Here is an 18,716-nt window from a genome sequence, read left to right on the forward strand (position 1 = left end):
TATCGTAAACTGACTATATATCAGCATATATTTAAATACTAAATCCAAAGCACAAATTAACTACAAAATTTAAATTATCAGTTAACTCGGCTTCGGACTATTTCAAACTCTAATACTAATACATAGGTTCACTAGTTTTCTTGCCAGTTAAAATTGGATGAAAATATTTCAATTTATTTGCGCATCACAGTAAGTAACATTTGTTGCTATATGACAAACTCAAAATACATTTCCTGGCATATATATATATATATAAAACAAAAAAAAATTTACAATCTACTGAAGTCTACCTCTCAACTTCTTTATGGAAAATTAATTCACAGCAATGTTAATGAAAGTTCACCAAGCTCCAAGAAAAAAACCTTATTTATGGTCAAGATATATTATATCAAGTTTTGACGTGTGATGAAAAACAAGTTTAAATTAGCCTTATAATTTTTCTTTTTGATTTTAAAAACATTGAAACTCCTGCCCAAAACAAACTTACTTGTGATGACATATTTCTTCCTGACCCATAATTAGCAGCATCTATGAAGTTTTCATTTTGGCTGCATATAGAATCTGAGTAACAGTCTGATCCAATATTCTTTTTTGTACCAATCTTATCAAAGTTGTAACAATTATAATGACATTCAGAAGAACCATTTCCTATAGAGACATGAGCATCTTCTGAAATTTTGGGTCCCCAAGCTCCTGGTGAAGCAATATCTGATGAGCTGAAAGAAGAAGCAAAAACATTATTTTATAATTTGTTGCTTTTTACAAAATGTGAGCTATTATAATTATCATTCTTTTTTTAAAGAGCTTAAACATAAGAGTAGTGTTAATGTGTAATAATTTATGTAGGCACTTCACAGAATAAAAAAAATAATTCAACAGAACCAATGCTTTTACTTTACATTCACTAAATACAGAGAGATGAATGTGTTATGTTAATGGGATTTGGGAGTCTGACAATGTTTTATAGTCTAAGTTGCTATGCTTGGTCATGCTCTATCTGATGATCATGCATCTTGACAACTGCATGACAATGTAGTTTCCATTACAAAAGGTTCTGATGTAAGATAGTCATGTCTAAAGCACAACCACTCCTCCATGAAGGTATAAAGATGATGTTTCCCAGTGGTTGTTTCAACAGTCCAATTGCATAAAAATTCAAAGGTGCTACATCCAGCAACTTGTCTGACAAGTCTTCTTATGAAACAGCATGCATACCCAGTTCATTCTCCATCTGCTTGAATTAACATGTTTTGGAAACAATTTATGTAAATGCAACCTGAGTAGTTTTCCAAGATACAGATCGTTCTTCATTGGGCATTGTTGCCTGGGAACATGGATGGTTTTTGCCACAGACTTTTGTGTACATGGATTCTCACCTGTTACAAAATTTCCAATTTAACACACTTTTATGATCTGAGTGTATAAATATTTTGTATTGGAAAGGGCTTTTACATACAGTTCTCACAAATTATTAATTTTCAGTGTCATCACACTACCTACAAGCTGCTACACAATGTAGTTCTTATACATTCACTTCCACCAAAACCTGATAGCTGATGGTGACTATCATGTGACTCGGTGATTTGCATATTTAAAATCCTTTTAATATAACATACTCATACCTCTGTAGAATGTACTCAACAAGTATTCTTAGCTGAGAAAATGACAGCGAAAAATTAACTTAGCTTGATGTTTCTATCTATTTATATCTATCTATGTATAAATAATCTGGATATTCTCTGTTAAGAGAAAAAAAGTTAAAAATAAAATGATCTGCAAAATAAATGACGTATGAATACATTAGATATATTTCTCAAAATGTAATAAATTTTCAAATTGTAATTTTTGACTTATATTTTAAAAACTAGTCTTAATTTTTGCTAAGTTTGTTCTAAGGGTACAGACAAATGATGGAAATAGCAAATATTAATCCACTAGTGGGTTAACCTATCCCATACGTTTGAAATTACAACTACACACTCTAGCTATTCCTTGTGCATCTGCCTTTGAAATTTTGCACATGCCACTAACTTTGAGCTATCTTCTACCAAACTTCGCTAGTGCATGATGTAATCCCCATACAACAATAGCCTTCCATCAATAAGGTGACATATCCTCCAAGCACAGTAGATCCTCATAAGCATTTGAACTCAAAATTAATTTCATTCTAATATGATGCAAGAATAATGTGCACCAGCAGTGGAGAGGAAAGGTGAGAAGGTGTGAAGAGAGGTAAGTATCTATTGGAAATGTATTTTCAGGTAAGGAAAATGTTGACTTCCAAACCATCCACTTACCTCTCTGCATACTATAGCTAGAACTCCACATTGATGTGGTGAAAGGGTTGGTGCAATTGCAAAAACATAGATGAGAATGCACCTAAGAGGAAAGCCCATGGAGTGCGAGACCATATAGTAGGGGCTTAATAGATGAGTAACTCTCACGGGAGACTACATCCATATCATGCAGGGCATACTCTTCGTCCACATGGAAGTATGAAACAAGGAAGGCAAAGAAGCCAATGTAGCTCACGGACAGATGAAAAAGTGTATGACCAACTAAGCATTTGTACACAACAGGACAGTTGGATGCGAGGTGTAGTGTGGCTCGGGTAATAAACAGACTGTACAGTTTGGTATATGGTCTGTTATATCATTTACTCACCATACATACAGGACAGTGGACAAATGTTCTTTCCTGTCACAGGATGGGAACATTTTGCTCCATCCAGCTAGTCAAACCACTAAGAAATTAACATATAAAAGAGTGGAGACTTGCACTACACTGATATGGACACCCCTGTCCTACTTCACACTGCATTGTGCTGCTAACTTGAACCCTCTCAGGAGGAGGGACAGCACAACCAGTGGGGAACTCTTCAAGCTGAACACCTCAGCAACTAGGAACTGGAAGTGGCAAAGGCCTCCCATACTCCACTTAAAGAATAAGGGGGAAGAATTTGCATTAGGAATACATCAGAGAGTTGCCCAAACCCAATCAGACCTAACTACCTCAAAGATCTTTTACTGGAAAAAGTGCAATGGGTAACCACAAAACCTAATTTGAAAAGCCAGCATTGATGAGCCAAGAAAGTGGGAAGACAGTTCCCTGGTGCTGGCTTCTTCAATGTTAGTCAATGAAAGGAATGATCTGGAATGTGGTCTTGCAGAAAACCCTATCTCAACAGTGGGAAAAATTTGGAGTCAGGGTGGATGAGTTTAACATTTTCCATTACCCATGACACAATGCGGATTTACAGAAATAAGATGAGAGAATCTTGGAAGAAGAGGAGTTTCATGGCAAGAATAAATGATTGTGAGAACCCAAAATGAACTATACTTTTTCTCTACTTTACTTCACTTGACTTGCATTCGCTTGTTCACCTACATTTATATGTTGCCCAACTGAGGCCTCAAACTCTCTCTAAACTACACGAGCACTCTATCACTTCTACTTAAAAATTTATATGTATATTTTACCTATTTCAACAATTTTTACTCCAAATTATTTTAGAATCAAAATTTTGTCATTTTCTAAGAATTATACGATGTAATTCAAAGAAAAATCAAAGAAATGTTCATTTCTGCACAGCTCAGAAGCAAAATAAACAATGCACTTGTAGATTTTTAAAACAAATTTCTGCCCATCACAAAAAAAGTTTTTTTTTTGCTAATAAACTATCATTCCTTGAGATTATGTTATCCAATTCTTGAATATCTGCTTATTTTTTGTACGGGCCTTGGTTGCCATTTTTTTTATGATGTCACATCAAGTGGCTTGGTCATTTACTAATGAAACACCACCTTGGAAACAGCTATCAAGTAAGTCTGAATATAATTGGATAGATCAAGAATTAGACTTTAAGTCATAGTAAGTAAATAAAGTGGTTTTAGCCTTAGTTTATAGTTTAGTGGGAAAGTTTCTAGTCTGAATACCTATAGCATTAACCTAAGGCATTCAGTGGAAAGTTCTTAAGACTTATGAACAAATAATAGGCTACTTAATTTATAATTGTAATCTTGATATAAATAAAAACATTACTGTTATTATTGAGAATAAAACATTTTTGTTAATTGATTTACATTAAATCAATAGAGATATCACTGCATATTTTAGAAACAATCAAAACAGTGATTACATAGTTGTCTTGAAATTAGTAATTTACCAAGTAGCAACTGTTCAGATTGTCGTTAAAAAAGTTTTTGACAAAATAAGTTTGTTCTTTTCCCATAAAATGCACAAATAGAAACAGCCAGAGAAAACACTTAGATGTCTATTATATTAAAAGAAAGGTAATTCCAAAATATCTTTTAACCTTTTCACAATGGGGTGATACAATTCACGTCACCTCGACTGGGTAAGGACATTTATGCAACAATACATACAGTAACTCTCTTGAAATATCATCACAAAACCTGGTAATGTTTTGTTAAAGATGTTAAGCATCTTGTACACAAAAATGACTATTTTAATTACATCTTTCTAATAAAAATATGCTATTTATCTATATTGGTTATTTGCATTCAAACTCTGAATAGTTCGAGTGCAAGGTGATTTTCATTTTAAGTTTAAAAATACTTTTCTTCGTCTTATAGTTTTCATATTTCACTTGCATAACCTCTAGAACCTCCTAAATGAATATCAAAAGTTTTTTAAGGTAAATGTTTGTATTTTATTTCTCATTTTTTCTGTCATATCACTAACTCTTGCTATTATCATCAACATACAATACAATGAAATGATTAAAATTAATAAATAACAAAATATATATATATATATATATATATATACATATTTAATTTTTGTAAGTAAAATACTTAAAGATCTTCTTTTAATTATATACATAATTTCAGGTCTTTTACTCTTCACATAATTAATTTTTAATGTTTTATTTTCCTTGCTTGTCCTTTACTATTTATTATTCATCTCAACACAAGTCAACAGTGCCCTTGGGGCATTACAGTATCGTAAGCCTTGAGAACTGATGCAAAGTATGATGTATATTTAAAAAATGTTTAAACCTTTCAATTATGCATTTTAAAATATGACTAATACATAATTAACAAATATATAAAAAACTGCATGCCAATTTCAAAATAACCAATGTTGGATTATAGTGTAAAATGAGATCTTGCTAATGACTATATACATGTGTATGTAACCACTAAATGTGGGCTATAAACTCAAACAAATCTATTAAAGGTGGACATGGCACCAGTCAGGGGTTGACAAAATATATTACTTGTTTCAATTGAATTCATCCAGAGAACTTTGAAATGTATGTGTCAATACGTTAAGTAAACATTTTACTGTCTAGATGTACATCTACAAAACTGCCATTATATTATTGAAGATAAAGAGTGGCAAAATAGAGAATTTTCATAACTTGTGGATCATGTGACAATAACATCTGAATTTTTAAGCAGTTTTTTTAAAGGTTTCTTTTGAAATGTACATACAGTTATACAAGTAATAAATTTTTTCTTTATAATCACATTCCAAAAATACTAACAACAGATTCTTTTGCATATGACAAATAATATTAAAACAGTACAAGTATTTCAAAAATGAAGTAGACAAGACAGCTTATAATAGAACTTACCCAAATAAATGGCAGGCAAAATCAGTATTGGTTAGATGTGCTGTCAGTGGATCTCCTACGTCGAATGAACCATTAGCAAGAAGAAAATCATCATCAACTATCTTTGACACCATGTCCCATACAGATTTTTCACTGTTGTTGTAAATAGGCTCAATTCTTTCTTCAGAGTGACTCACTCCATCAAAAAAGTAATTCTGAAAAAAATCAACATAACCTATTATGTTGAAAAAATGCTACAGAACCTAATCTTTAAAATATCTTTTATTTTTATACTTTTGTGTTATGAAATTTAATTTTTTATTTTTTTATTGTTGTGTGATAAATGACAAATGTGTTGTATGACAAATGCATAATTAATTTCAAACTATCAGGCAAGACAAACATCTGCACAAAATTATGTTTCTTTAAGTATTCAATATTATCTAGTTCTTATATATTGAAACATATTAAGGTTCATCTACTAAATGAGAAATAGAAAAAAAGTTTAACTCCAAGCAGAGTTTGCTACTCTGGTGGCAACCAAATGGACAGCCAAACAATAAATAGCATTGTGTATGTAGTTCCTAAGAAAAGGCTTTCTTGAAAAATGTTTCACTAAGTAGTAAGAAAAAAGTCCCAAGTATTTTTTTTTTTTTACGTTTCTTCCTTTTGCAATTAGTTGTGAGACAAAATTTGTGTTAATCTCTTTAATTAGAGCTGGGTGATAAGTAGAATTTGCTAAATGATAAATTATCAGGCTCATTAATCAATTACATTCAACTAACACAAGACTAAATCATCCTATTTGTTTTGGGATTTGATTTAAAGACATTTTGAACTACCATTTAATATAAGATATCTTTGGGTACAACAATTTTTTAATCCTAAACTGATGTACATGAAAATATGTCCTCTACACAATGTAGTTCAAAATCTATAACAAGCTGAAAATACAATTTCTCCCTACAAACTTTTACAGGACTACTAAAACTAAACAAATTCTTTGTTAAAATAGTTGTCATTAGATTTCATACAATACAACTAATAAAGATTGTTGTCACATATGTCATAGATAATATATAATTCAGTGAAACCAAATTCACATCAATCCTAAAACAAAACAAAGATGGAACAATGGTTACAACTGTCAAGAAAACATATGATGCTACTACATTAAAATGATTCACAAGGTGGAAATCAAAATATTACAAAAAAAATTCTAAAATCATGGTAATATGACAGATATTCCACAATTTTTCTAATTCCATTACCAGTGTAAAAAAGACAAACAAAAAACTAACAGCTTTATAAGTATAAAAAACATCATAAACTCTTAAGCAAGAAGTTGATATGGAAGAACGTTTGTAGGAACACATTGAAATGATTAATATGTTAAAATTTTAAAGCACAGACTGGTTGAAACTGTAGAAACATTTTGCCAAAGGTTTGCCTATCTCTACACAATATACTGTAATATGCCCTGAGGGCACCCATTGGTGTCAAGAAAAAGTAATAAACTGTAAAGGACAGGAAAGGAAATAAAACATTAAAAAATAAACTAAGTGAAAAGGTGAAGACCTGAAATTACGAATATAATCAAAAGAAGATATTTTAAGGTCAATTGAGAGAGTTAAAAGGTATGTACATATTTCTATTTCTTAATTTTAAACATTTCATTGCACCTTATGTTCATGATAACAGCTACAGTTAGTGATATGATAGAGAAATTGAAAAATGAAAATATAAACCTTTACCATAAAAAACATGATATTAACTTAAGAGGTTCAAGAAGTTATGCATATAAAATTTGAAAACTGTAAGATAAAAAAAATATTTTTTATACTAAAGATGAAAATCATTTTGCACTGAACTATTCAGTCTGAGAGCAAATAACTATAATAAATAACAAATCTTTAATAGAAATAGTATAAAAAACGAAAATTAATTATTTTTCTGAAAATACGTGTCTTTAGGAAAGTTCCTCTCAAGTTTCAAGCAATTTCATCAACTAGTTTTATTTTTGGAACAAAGTTTGACAAGAGTTATGTAACCTACTTAGAATGCAAGTAGACTGAAGTGAAAGGGTTAATCCATACAGAAAAATCCCAAACAGAACAAAGGAAAAACACACAGCCCAACATGACATAAGAACATAGAAATTAGTTGGATTTATGAGGCAAAATTCAACTGTAAGTCCTCTATTATCCCAAGAGAGAAAATAAATTCATTACTTGAGGAAAATCATCTATGAGTCCAAGGTCTTACTGATGGAAAACCCACTAAGTAGTATGCTGACTGACACTGGTTCTACAGCTACAACTGATCAATATAATTTTGTTAATGAAAGATGAGAAATTACCTCCGGAGATTAAAAAAATAAGATTGTGACGTGAAATGCAAGAGAATATAAGGTTCCTGCAAGAGGTCAATCTGAAGTTACCTTTACTGTAAGGAATTTTCTTTTTGTGTTGTATATAACATTGAGGAAGAAAGCATATTGGGAACTGACTTGATGCAGAAACACAGATGCAAGGTCAGGCTAGCTTAAAACAGCTTCACAGTCTATGACCAGGAAATCCCTGTGCACTACATGGAAATTACTACACCAAGAAATGAAATAATTATATCAGCAGTTATTAGTAATAATTAATAGTTATGACATAAATGCTGATAAAAATTATGGAAATTCTGCATGAGATTTACATGGGCAGGTGGTCATGTGAATCCTTTGGAGGTGTTTTGGTCAGAGAATGGCCAACTGGATAATTCCATAGAAGGACTTAAGTTGAACATCAACCTGCAGACGAGCTCAAAATATCTGTTAAGTCAACTTCCAAAGGCTATTACAGTGAATGAACTTTGGCTTAGGTTGCCTATCCTCTGGATACCTCCTTAAATTTGAGGTTTGTCCTCATGTGAAACATGAACAGCCAGTGACAACAGTGAACAAAGCAACATCCCATCTTTATACTACAGACCTTGGAAGAAAAAACCACCAAGAAACTTGGTGAATGGACAGTTTAGTGTTTTATTATGTTTTGTATTAGGATTGTTCAAGAGGCTTCACAATCCAGGAAGGGGGGCAGAGTTTTAAGCTATATTTTTAAGGTTGCAATTTAGACATTAGCTGGAGGATGCATGACAATAAGATCTAGTAAGTTTGTGTGAGTAGGTCTAGAGTATTCTAAGTTGATGTCACGAAAACCTAGTAACTTTGCAAAATATCTAGAAAAAGGATTAGAAATAAGTATATGGGCTAAGCATCCAAGTCAGATACTCCTAGGTGTTTGACCAGGAATTAAATAATATCAAAGCACAAACTTGTTCTTAAATTAATGTACAGTGCAATAAAATTTTAATTTCTACATTATGAGTCATGTTACACAAATAAGCATATACAATAAAATGTTATTTTATATGGAACATTTAATAATAAATCTATTCACTACTTCCTATGTAACTTGAACACAGCAAGTTATCTCACAATAAAGCAAAAAATATCTGTGGTTGTTTATTTAGTTTTTTACAGTTAATACTGGTGGCTTAATATAAATCATATTATTATGTAATCAGTGCTTTCTTTGTAAATGTTCCTTACTGTACTACAAATAGTAAGTGATAAAAGATTTTAGAAATACTGTTAATTACTAAAAAAAGTTATCTTCATTAAATCTTATGTTAATTGATTTAGTTTCAATTGTAACATTTGACTTGCCTCTACTAATAAGATATTCATAATGGCAAAAATGTGAATCATCAGCTACAGAATCTGAATTAAATTTGAAATATATATATCTTTAGTGAGTCAAAAACCTTTGTTGCAACGAGCAGTGTTTTACAAACTAGTCTATATAACTGAACTGGCTTTTAATGGCTATCTAAAATAAATCAGAGTGATAATGAACTATGACTGCCATTATCTCAACTTATTTTTTCTCATAGATCTGAAAAGTACTTCAGTTTTTTCTGTGTAGAAATGTCTATTTAACCATGAACACAATTAAGTAATTGAATTGCCTACTCAACCTTCACTTTCCAGGGATTCATTATATATTGGCTATTCAGCTACAAAATGTCATGTTTTTATTAAGTACTGACTATTTAAATTTCAAATGTGATGGATGACACATACAAACATCAAATTAACCTTCACATGTAAATGATTCAACCTCTTCTTGGCTATTTGACCTTGACATTTTTTTTTTTTAATGAACCATGTCAAGGATACTAAATATTTTAAATTATTAAACACAGAATAAGGTTGGAAGTAACTACAATAAACTTGTGTTCAAAATCTTCTTAGTAGTATTAATTGTATAAAAGTTTCGGTCAGAGTGAAAAAAACAGCTTTACGTGACGTGTGAGAAGTTCAGTCTTTTTAAACTTAGTTGTTTTTTTTCAAATATTATCTAGTTATGTATTTGGAGAGTTTTTGTGTTTATGTTTTACAAGGCCTAGCATAAAATTGAAATATTATAATTTCTATCATCAGTTAATAAATCATGAATTGTGATTGGGTTTCTCATTATGTATAAAAGGAAAAAAATTTATCACTAAATATAAAAGTTATGTAGGGCTGGCTACTGAACTTGAAAAAAGGAACCAAACAAGATATGGATGGAAGTGCACATATCACTTGATCAGCTAATGATCACAAAGCAGACTAAGCTGTCTCGACTTTACCTGATGAATAAAATCCCTACATTACTGGCTTCCCCACCTTGTCAATCAAACTGGAAATTCTGGTTATATTTGTTTTGTCAGTGCAGACCTTAATAATCTTTAAATATCCTAATATCAAGTTCAGATGTGAACTTGATATTTACATCTCTGGGCTTTGCACTCAGGACTTTCTGTTTTTTTTTTCCTTTATTTTCTGACAGAGTGTATTGACTTTAGCCTCTAAAGCCATGTGGCAATGAGATAAGTAGCAGATGATGTTGAATTCTTGGGAGCCAAGGCACCACAGCATTATAACTGGTGGCATTATAGTAAGGCAATACTTTATTTAGATATTCAAATATAATTAATATTAATATCATGGTTTCTAAATAGTTTCCTGCACTAATAATAGTTGAAAAAACTAACTTTCCATAGTAAGACATTTTATTCTTTCAAATACATTATTACTGAGAAAAAGTCACCAAGTTTGTATGCCACATTTTTCACCTTTCCACTGCCATTTTCAAGTTCAAGCATTACTACTTTGTTGAATCACAACTAGCAGAATTTCTCCTTGCAACTACTGGTAATCTCTCACTGTGTGTGCATTTTGGTCAGAGACATTCCACAGTATTTTCATCTAGAAATGGTGATAACAACAAGTGTACTAGTTGTAAGATGGCAGTGATCTATCGAGCAGAGCCTGATTTAGAAATACTGTTTACCACTGATCAAGCAGACTTTCAAACTCCACTGTTTACTTTTGGGACTCATAACAATGGTTTTCCACAGTATATGCAAGAGAACTTCATTTTCAACTTCTAAATGTGTGTGTATGTATATACCGACACAAATATTAATGACAATTCACAGCAATATGAATATGTGCTATAAATCTTCTTTTACTGTTTCCAGTCTTATTCAATAAACTCACATTAGGCCTAAACAAATGTGACCATTCTAATGTGAGCAAAGTTATATACTGATAGTGCCTGTTAAATGACTGCAGTACTGTTTCCTAGGGATTGTCATGGTTACTTGATGCAATACATCAAAAAAACACTAGCTGGTGAAAATCAAAATATTTTTATAATTTAGCAAGTATTGACATCCATCCATATGAATATCTGAGAATATTTCTACCAAAATAGCAGTGAAGAAAAATAATTCATTTTGAGCATGACAATGCTATTTTATAGTATATTTTTTGCATTTAATTATGAAGTAATCTTTCTCCTAACTGTTTTAATACACCTTAATACTAAAAATTGAGAGAAAGAGGTATCTTGAAGAGGTTCATCAGAACATCTGGACAAATAGGTATAAAAATCGGAAAATAAAACTGTCCATAGTGAACAGCTTAAGATAACTGATATCCTTGAAAAGTTTAATTAACAAAAATTATGTCAAGGTTAATTAGCTGTTTGTATATGTCATCCTTCACATAAGTTGCCTCATACCAAAATGAAACAGCCTATGAAACATTTACAGGTCAAGGTTGAATAGGCAACTCACATAGTTAACCATTATCAAGGTTAAATACACACTTCTTCCTTTTCCAATAGTAAAAATAACAACATTTAATATCAATATGTTTTTTTCCATACACTTGAATTTGAATTATTCAACTATAACCTACCTAAATGTCCAAGTTCTCTTAACCCTCAAATTACTCATTTGTTTTTATACCATTCACAAAATGGGGTCCATAAATAAATTGCATCATATTGAGCAACCTTATGTTTTTACTTGACGCTCAGTGTTAAACACTGTACGAAAGAAAATTGGATAGAATCACACATTTTATACATAAACTACATAAAAAATTCAAGTAGCAATAAATAGAATAACTTACAGTATTGATCATATTACTGTTTCAATTTTTTTTCTGTGGTTAATGATATTAGGAGTTCTGTATCAAAAAAGTCATGGAATCACAAGCACTTTGGTGCATAAATAGCTTAGAAAAAGTTTCAAAAACTATGGCAGTCCATATCAAGTCAACTCGTAGTGTTGGATATATAAGACTGTTCAGTTTAAGAGTTATTATTTAGTTTATTCAGTGATATAATATTTATTGATTATTTAAGTTTTCATAACAAGTTAAAAGTTAATTATTTTAAAAGCAATAATTATGACAAGTTTTGTTACGTAGCTGTACAAGTCGTACATTGTGTATGCTGTTTAATTGTAGTACTAGGCTTTTGTAATATTGTTGAAGTCATCTTAGTTGAAGTTTCCAAGTTTTTCTCCTTATGTATAATATCAATGTTACTAGAGGGCTAGATATTTCTAGATTTTCCTGATACGTGTTATAAATACATGCAGATACAAAAAATAATTAAGTTATGTTAGTTAGTAAAAGTGAAAAAAGTAAAACTAGACTACGTGATTGCCAGGTTAGCTGAAATAGGCAATTTCTACAGTGAAATTTTCACAGTTTGTATTGTAACAACAGAGATAAAGAAGAATTTATCTTGTCAAAGGGCATTCTAAAGTAAATGAACCATTCAGTGTGGACTTTGACAAAAAGGACACAATTATAACCAACAGTTATAATGGTAATTTTGAAGTGTTTCACAGCTTGTATTGTAATAACAGAGATAGAGAAGAAGAATTTGTCTTGTCAATTGGGTTCTAAAGTAATTGAACCAGCCTGTGTGGACTTTTGATGTAAAAGAGAATTATTTGATGCTCTGGACATAATTGTGGTGACCCACAGGGTAACGTAAGTGAATTTATCACTGACAGTATCGTAATAGTAGAGGAGAGAAGAAATAATTTGTCTTGTCAAAGTGTGTTCTAAAGTAATTGTACCCACCTGTGTGGACTCTGATGAAAAAGAGGAAATTATTTAAAACTCTGAATACAACTGTGATAACCAATAGTGTAACAAATTCTTGTACATACATTTGACTTGTTTTGAATATATTATCTTAAAATAAGTGAATTGTGTGCTGTCTGTTTATCATTGTAATTTATCATCGACAAGTCACAGACACCTACAGTACAGAATCCGACCCTATAAAAACCCGACAGGTAGTTTTAGGGTTAAATTATAATTTTTGCTTAATTGAATTCTATTTATTTATCTTCACCTGTTTAATAAGTTGCTTATTTTTTCCCCTCTAAAGTTTAATTTTGCACTTAGTTACTGACAGGTAAGTGATGCTACAATTTTCTTTGGGTAGTCTGTGCAGTGTCTTTTATTGACAAAGTAACAAATGAATGTTAAAAAATTTGAATAATATTAATTGTAAACTCATCAAAGCCATGAATTGATGTATACACAAAGATTAGTATCAAAATAATGTCTATGATATCAATGTGCAGTTACATATAAAGAACTAAAAACTTCTGTCTCTACATTCCAGTATACCACTAATTTTGTTTTTTTAAGCCTAGAACTGAGGCTAAATTGTCAGCATCAAAACAAAACAAAAATGAAATATGTTTGAAATACTAAGTTTTGCTAATGTCCATTTCTAAATGAGAAATCCTGCCAAATAAGAGTTTATTGATTTAAAATGGTATAAATGTTTTTATCTCTTAAATTATGTTGAAATAAAGATAACAAATTCAAATCTTACAAAATGACAGATAAAAAATATATAAGAATTTGTTAAAATGCACTATTACACAGATTTTGAAATTAATCATTAAGTTTGCAGTTTGGTATAAACTTAATTAGTATACAAAATTTTTAAACAAAAAGCTTCAGTTTTAGGGACTCAACAATGAGCCTACTACAGGATTTCCCATTAACCCCTCAGACCTTCTATATGTTTACTGTGGACACTCACATCATGTGCTCCTGCAGCATAGGGTTGCACAGTACATCCATGCCTGATACTTGCCAAATCCTGGTTATATCCCTGTAATATGCAAAACTTTTAATGGTAAGTTAAAAAATATATTAAATGCTCAAGCAGCTTTCATTCTGAATTAACTTTTAGAAATGGCAATTAGAACTGGGTGATTAGTCAAGCTTATTAATCAATTATCAACTAATCAATTATTCTTACAAGATAGCAATAAAAAAAATCTTCTCACGAGCTGATAAAAGACAGCAATAACTTATGACACCACGATTCAGATTTTAATACCTCATTGTGTATATTTGCGCTTAAACATAATGGCACATTTCAATTACTTGGATAGCTCAAATAATCAAAAACCCTAATTAAATAAGCTAAATATACTTGAATTAATCGAAAATAATAATGAAAAATCATAATGATAATATTTATATTACTGAATAGTTGGAATAATCAAGAACAGTAATAATCACAAACATTAATTTTGATCAGTTAATCAATTTAAATTAGTTGATATTAATAACTTAATTATAATTTTGATCACAAGATAGTTGGAATAATCAAAAACAGTAATAACTGGAAACACTAGTTGATTATGTTTGTGACAATAATTGAGTTAACCACAATCAATCAATTATTTTATACAACACTAAAGATGTAATCAATGCTCACAGGTAATCAATTATATTAATTAATCATGAAGCTCTTATTGCAGTATTTGTTACAGCTTTTATATATTCCCAATGTTCCCAAAATCAGCTGTCTGGCTTCCCAAATTAAACAAGAACTGATGTAACTACAAAGCTACAATTTACACACACAGATTTCTTAAATTCTATCTAAAGGTAAAAAAAACATACCTGACCATCCGTATGAGAACTGTTATGAGACTGAAAAGTTTTGTGAGACCATGGTGAATAAAGACAAAAAGAATCACGTGATCCATCAGCATCACTTGCTGAAGGTGACACATTGTTTAGGCTTAATGATGTTGTAACCTATAAAATACATTTTAAAAACTTGCATTTTAGTGGTATTTTTTCTTAAACTAAGGAAATTATACAAAAGTTTTAAATAATACATTTCATATATGTATACAGCAAATCGTATTTCTAAAACAAAACTATTGGTTAAGGTATGCATGGTGAAAAACAACAAATTAGTTATTTAGAATAGTTAAGTATATACAATAAAACAAATAAGCCCTTTTTTTTGAAAAGGTTAAAAAATTTAAGTGAACTCAAAAGGCCCATGGTCCTTAAAAAACTACAATTATGGTCAATGTGGGCAGTGTCATCATTTCCAAAGTGAGGAGTAAAAGTTGTATTATTGTCAACAGAAGTCCTAAAACTTTGTCTCAACCACCTCATTAATTCTCTCACCACCCATATAGAGATTGGAATCTGGGTGCAATCACATTAGAGAAAGAAATGCATGCAAACTATTCTAAATAACTGAATTTCAAGCCTTTGAAGTAGTTCACTCACACAGTTTATTGAGAGCAGTTTGTAGCCATCACTCAATGTACCTCACATATGATAACAAACAGAAAATCTAAAATTCATTGAGATATCGGTTATTTCCAAATTTGGAGGAAGTTCTTCAGTGATGGCATTGATCTTGATATTAAAAAGTGTGAGATTCAAGATGATGTACTTAAGAGTTCCTGTGAAAGATTGGGATAGAGTTGATCCCCTACAGAACCACAATGATCTCTTTGCTAAAACATTAATAATAGAAATTAGTTGGAGAAATTGGAGAAAAGGTTGTTTGGTTTGAGGTACAAAACAAGAAGAACATTAGCTATACTCTTTAAAACATAACCAATAAGCTAGTCAAAGCAACAGAGCTATAATTAAAAGCAAATTTGGGATCCTTCCTGCACTTTGGGAAGACAAACACCCAATGCCATAAATGTGGAAAATATTCCTCCTGCCAAATCCAGTGAAAAAAGAACCCAAAGAAGATTTACAGAGCCAAAAAAGAGGGAGCACAGCATCTCATAATAGATTTCATCAGATCTGATCAATACATATTAAGTTATACCAGAATGAAAGGTCAATTACTAATTACACTTATAAAGACAATCAGGTGAAAAGGAAAGTGAGGTTTTTGTCCTGTATCTTGATGGCCAAGAAGATAGATGAACAGATAGAGGTGCATGAGTGGTAGTCACACTCTGCAAATAAGTAACTTCTTGGCTACTAGACTGAAATGTATACTTCCCATTCACCATTTAAACTTTTTCATAAATGACCTTTGAACAGAAGGTGAAAGAGATGAAGAGGTGAATTAAATCCAAGACTTCTTCTGCCTTTGACATCTGATCAGCCCGGAGAAAAACCCAGCCTTCTGAAAGGCTATGTGGTTAAGAGTGAGTTACTTGTAAAATATATGGCAGTTTTGTTTCCAAGTCCAGATACATGTACTATATAACCAGTTACTGCCTCCTTGCAGTTGTTAACATATTAAAGACATGCATAAGAAAGCTCTGAGACACTGGTGAAAGAGGGCAATTAACCTTTTTCAGTTTCACCATTAGTCAGACAACACCAAGTTTGTGAAATCTCCCTCAGAATGATGGGAAATAATCACTTCTTTATGAAGCATTAACCAACTTTCAATAAAACAAAAGGTGATAAGATAAACAAATGGGCACATCTACAGCAGTAAATGTCAGATTTGGAGCATGGAAGTATGTATATTCTCTAGTAATGAATAGAGAAAGGTTGTGATATGAAAGCAAGTACTCCACAGATGTACCTCTCCCATTAATATCTCCACCATCACAAAGGAGACTGTATATTTAAGTATGCTCAGTAAGATCATCAAGGTCTGTTTGAATGACCACTTCTCCAGGTGACAAGTAAAGTGAGCAAAGTGTGAGGGTATCACAACTGGAAATACAGATGGAATGACCTCCAAAGGCGTAGTAACTTGTAATGAAGAAGTATGATGCTCAACCAGCAGGATTACACCCTCATACACAAGGATACACATACAGGTTGATAAAAATTGATCAATGCCTTAATATTTTGTAAATTAGCAAATAATCCCTGACAATTCCAATGTATAAGAATAGCCATTTTCAAAAGGCAATTAATGAACATAGGGCATTCAAAAAACCCTTTTCAGAATTTTAGAAAACTGATGGTCCTATCCAGTTGTTATGAACCACATAACTTCAATCTCTAAAGTCTGCTTATGAAGCAACATTTAAATTCATAGCATAATCTATAATTACATAAAAAAAATTGTTATTAGTCTATTAAATATCAATTATTTTAGAAATAAATGATTGAAATAAACATTCTCAAAATTTTATTTATTACAAGAATTAAAAACAATTAACTAAGGAAATTAACACTAGAGCTGGTCAATATAACTGATTACCTGCAAGCAGTGATTTCATCAATTAGTGTCTCTAAACTAATTGATTAATGTCACAAAAATTATCATTAATTGAAAGTAGTGTTTATGATTATTACTGTTTTCAATTATTCGAACAAATGATTAATCAAAATTACAATTATATCACCTATCACAAACATAACCAACTAATACAAATTAGTTGTTACAATTATCTCAACAACTGAATAATCAAAATTGATTAAATTGATTGTCATAAAAATAACTGGCTAATCGAAATTAGGGTTCCCAATTATTTATTGTTTTTTATTATTCCAACTATTCAAGTAATTGGAATAATGCCATTATTTTTCTTTGTTGATAAGCACAAAGTTACATAATGGGAGGTTGCCTCATGAGTTGAATATCTCAGTTCGACTTCTTTGCCACTAAACTTGCTCTTTGTAATTGTTAAGGTACTAAGGCTATCTGCCACTGTCATTAATTTTAACCCCCAACTAGAACTAAAGCAACTGGCTTACAGCACCTATCACCAACTCTTTAGCTATTTCAGTGTTAAATAGTGTAAATTTATTATTGTTTTTTTACATTACCTTTATAATTTATGTTGTATAAGCAGGTGCAAATCTAAGGGAGGGATCCTGACTCCCTCTGCCCCATCCATTTTTTTTCACAAGTTAATGACTGATTCTTTGATGTTATATAGTCAGTGCAGATAAGGGAAGGGGTTTATAGGGTCCACTGCACATTTCTTCAGGAATTAATAATTATTCTTTAATGTATAAGCAGGTGCATTACTAGAGGATGGGTCTAGGACATCTGGACTCCTCCATTTTTTTCCAGGAATTAATAATTAAATTATTTAATGTTGTATATGCAGGCAAACACTCCTCAATTTTTTATTTTTTTCAGAAATTAATAAAATAAAAAAATACCAACTGTCCTTAATCTACCATATAGTATCAAACAAATGTATTTTTTTCATTTGGCTATTAATTACATAAAAGCTTTCCTGGGGTTTTCTAAAATCAACACAGCTGGAGTAAACAGTAATCTAATTAAGGCTTTAACCCTATCGGCCCAGGTACCCTTTACTGTGCATGACACAAGGTTTTAGTGTCTTACATTCAAAATGTTATTAAACTACTTTTTGTTTATGTTATACCAATTAGAATAGCATAAAATCTTAGCTAATAATCTATATTTTAATAGTATACAAGTTTTAAGTTCTTAACTCTAAAAGGAAATACATAAAAAAATCCTGAATTTCCACAAATGTAACACAC

At 31.0% G+C, this 18,716-nt stretch overlaps 1 protein-coding gene across 3 annotated transcripts in view; it reads right to left on the reverse strand.

Moving 5' to 3' along the window:
* The window catches only part of LOC106466663, a 78,314-nt gene that overhangs the window by 45,382 nt on the left and 14,216 nt on the right, over positions 1-18,716 (reverse strand). For all 3 annotated transcript variants that reach the window (XM_022394726.1, XM_013926955.2, XM_022394727.1), the window contains exons 3-6: positions 14,922-15,059; positions 14,047-14,118; positions 5,603-5,796; positions 488-716 (exon numbers count right to left, since the gene is read on the reverse strand). In XM_022394726.1, the coding sequence (XP_022250434.1) occupies positions 488-716; positions 5,603-5,796; positions 14,047-14,118; positions 14,922-15,059 (633 nt within the window). The remainder of the gene's footprint in view (positions 1-487; positions 717-5,602; positions 5,797-14,046; positions 14,119-14,921; positions 15,060-18,716) is intronic.

The sequence above is a fragment of the Limulus polyphemus genome, unplaced genomic scaffold (assembly GCF_000517525.1).
Source record: "Limulus polyphemus unplaced genomic scaffold, Limulus_polyphemus-2.1.2 Scaffold2336, whole genome shotgun sequence".
In the NCBI taxonomy this organism is placed as follows: Eukaryota; Metazoa; Arthropoda; class Merostomata; order Xiphosura; family Limulidae; genus Limulus; species Limulus polyphemus.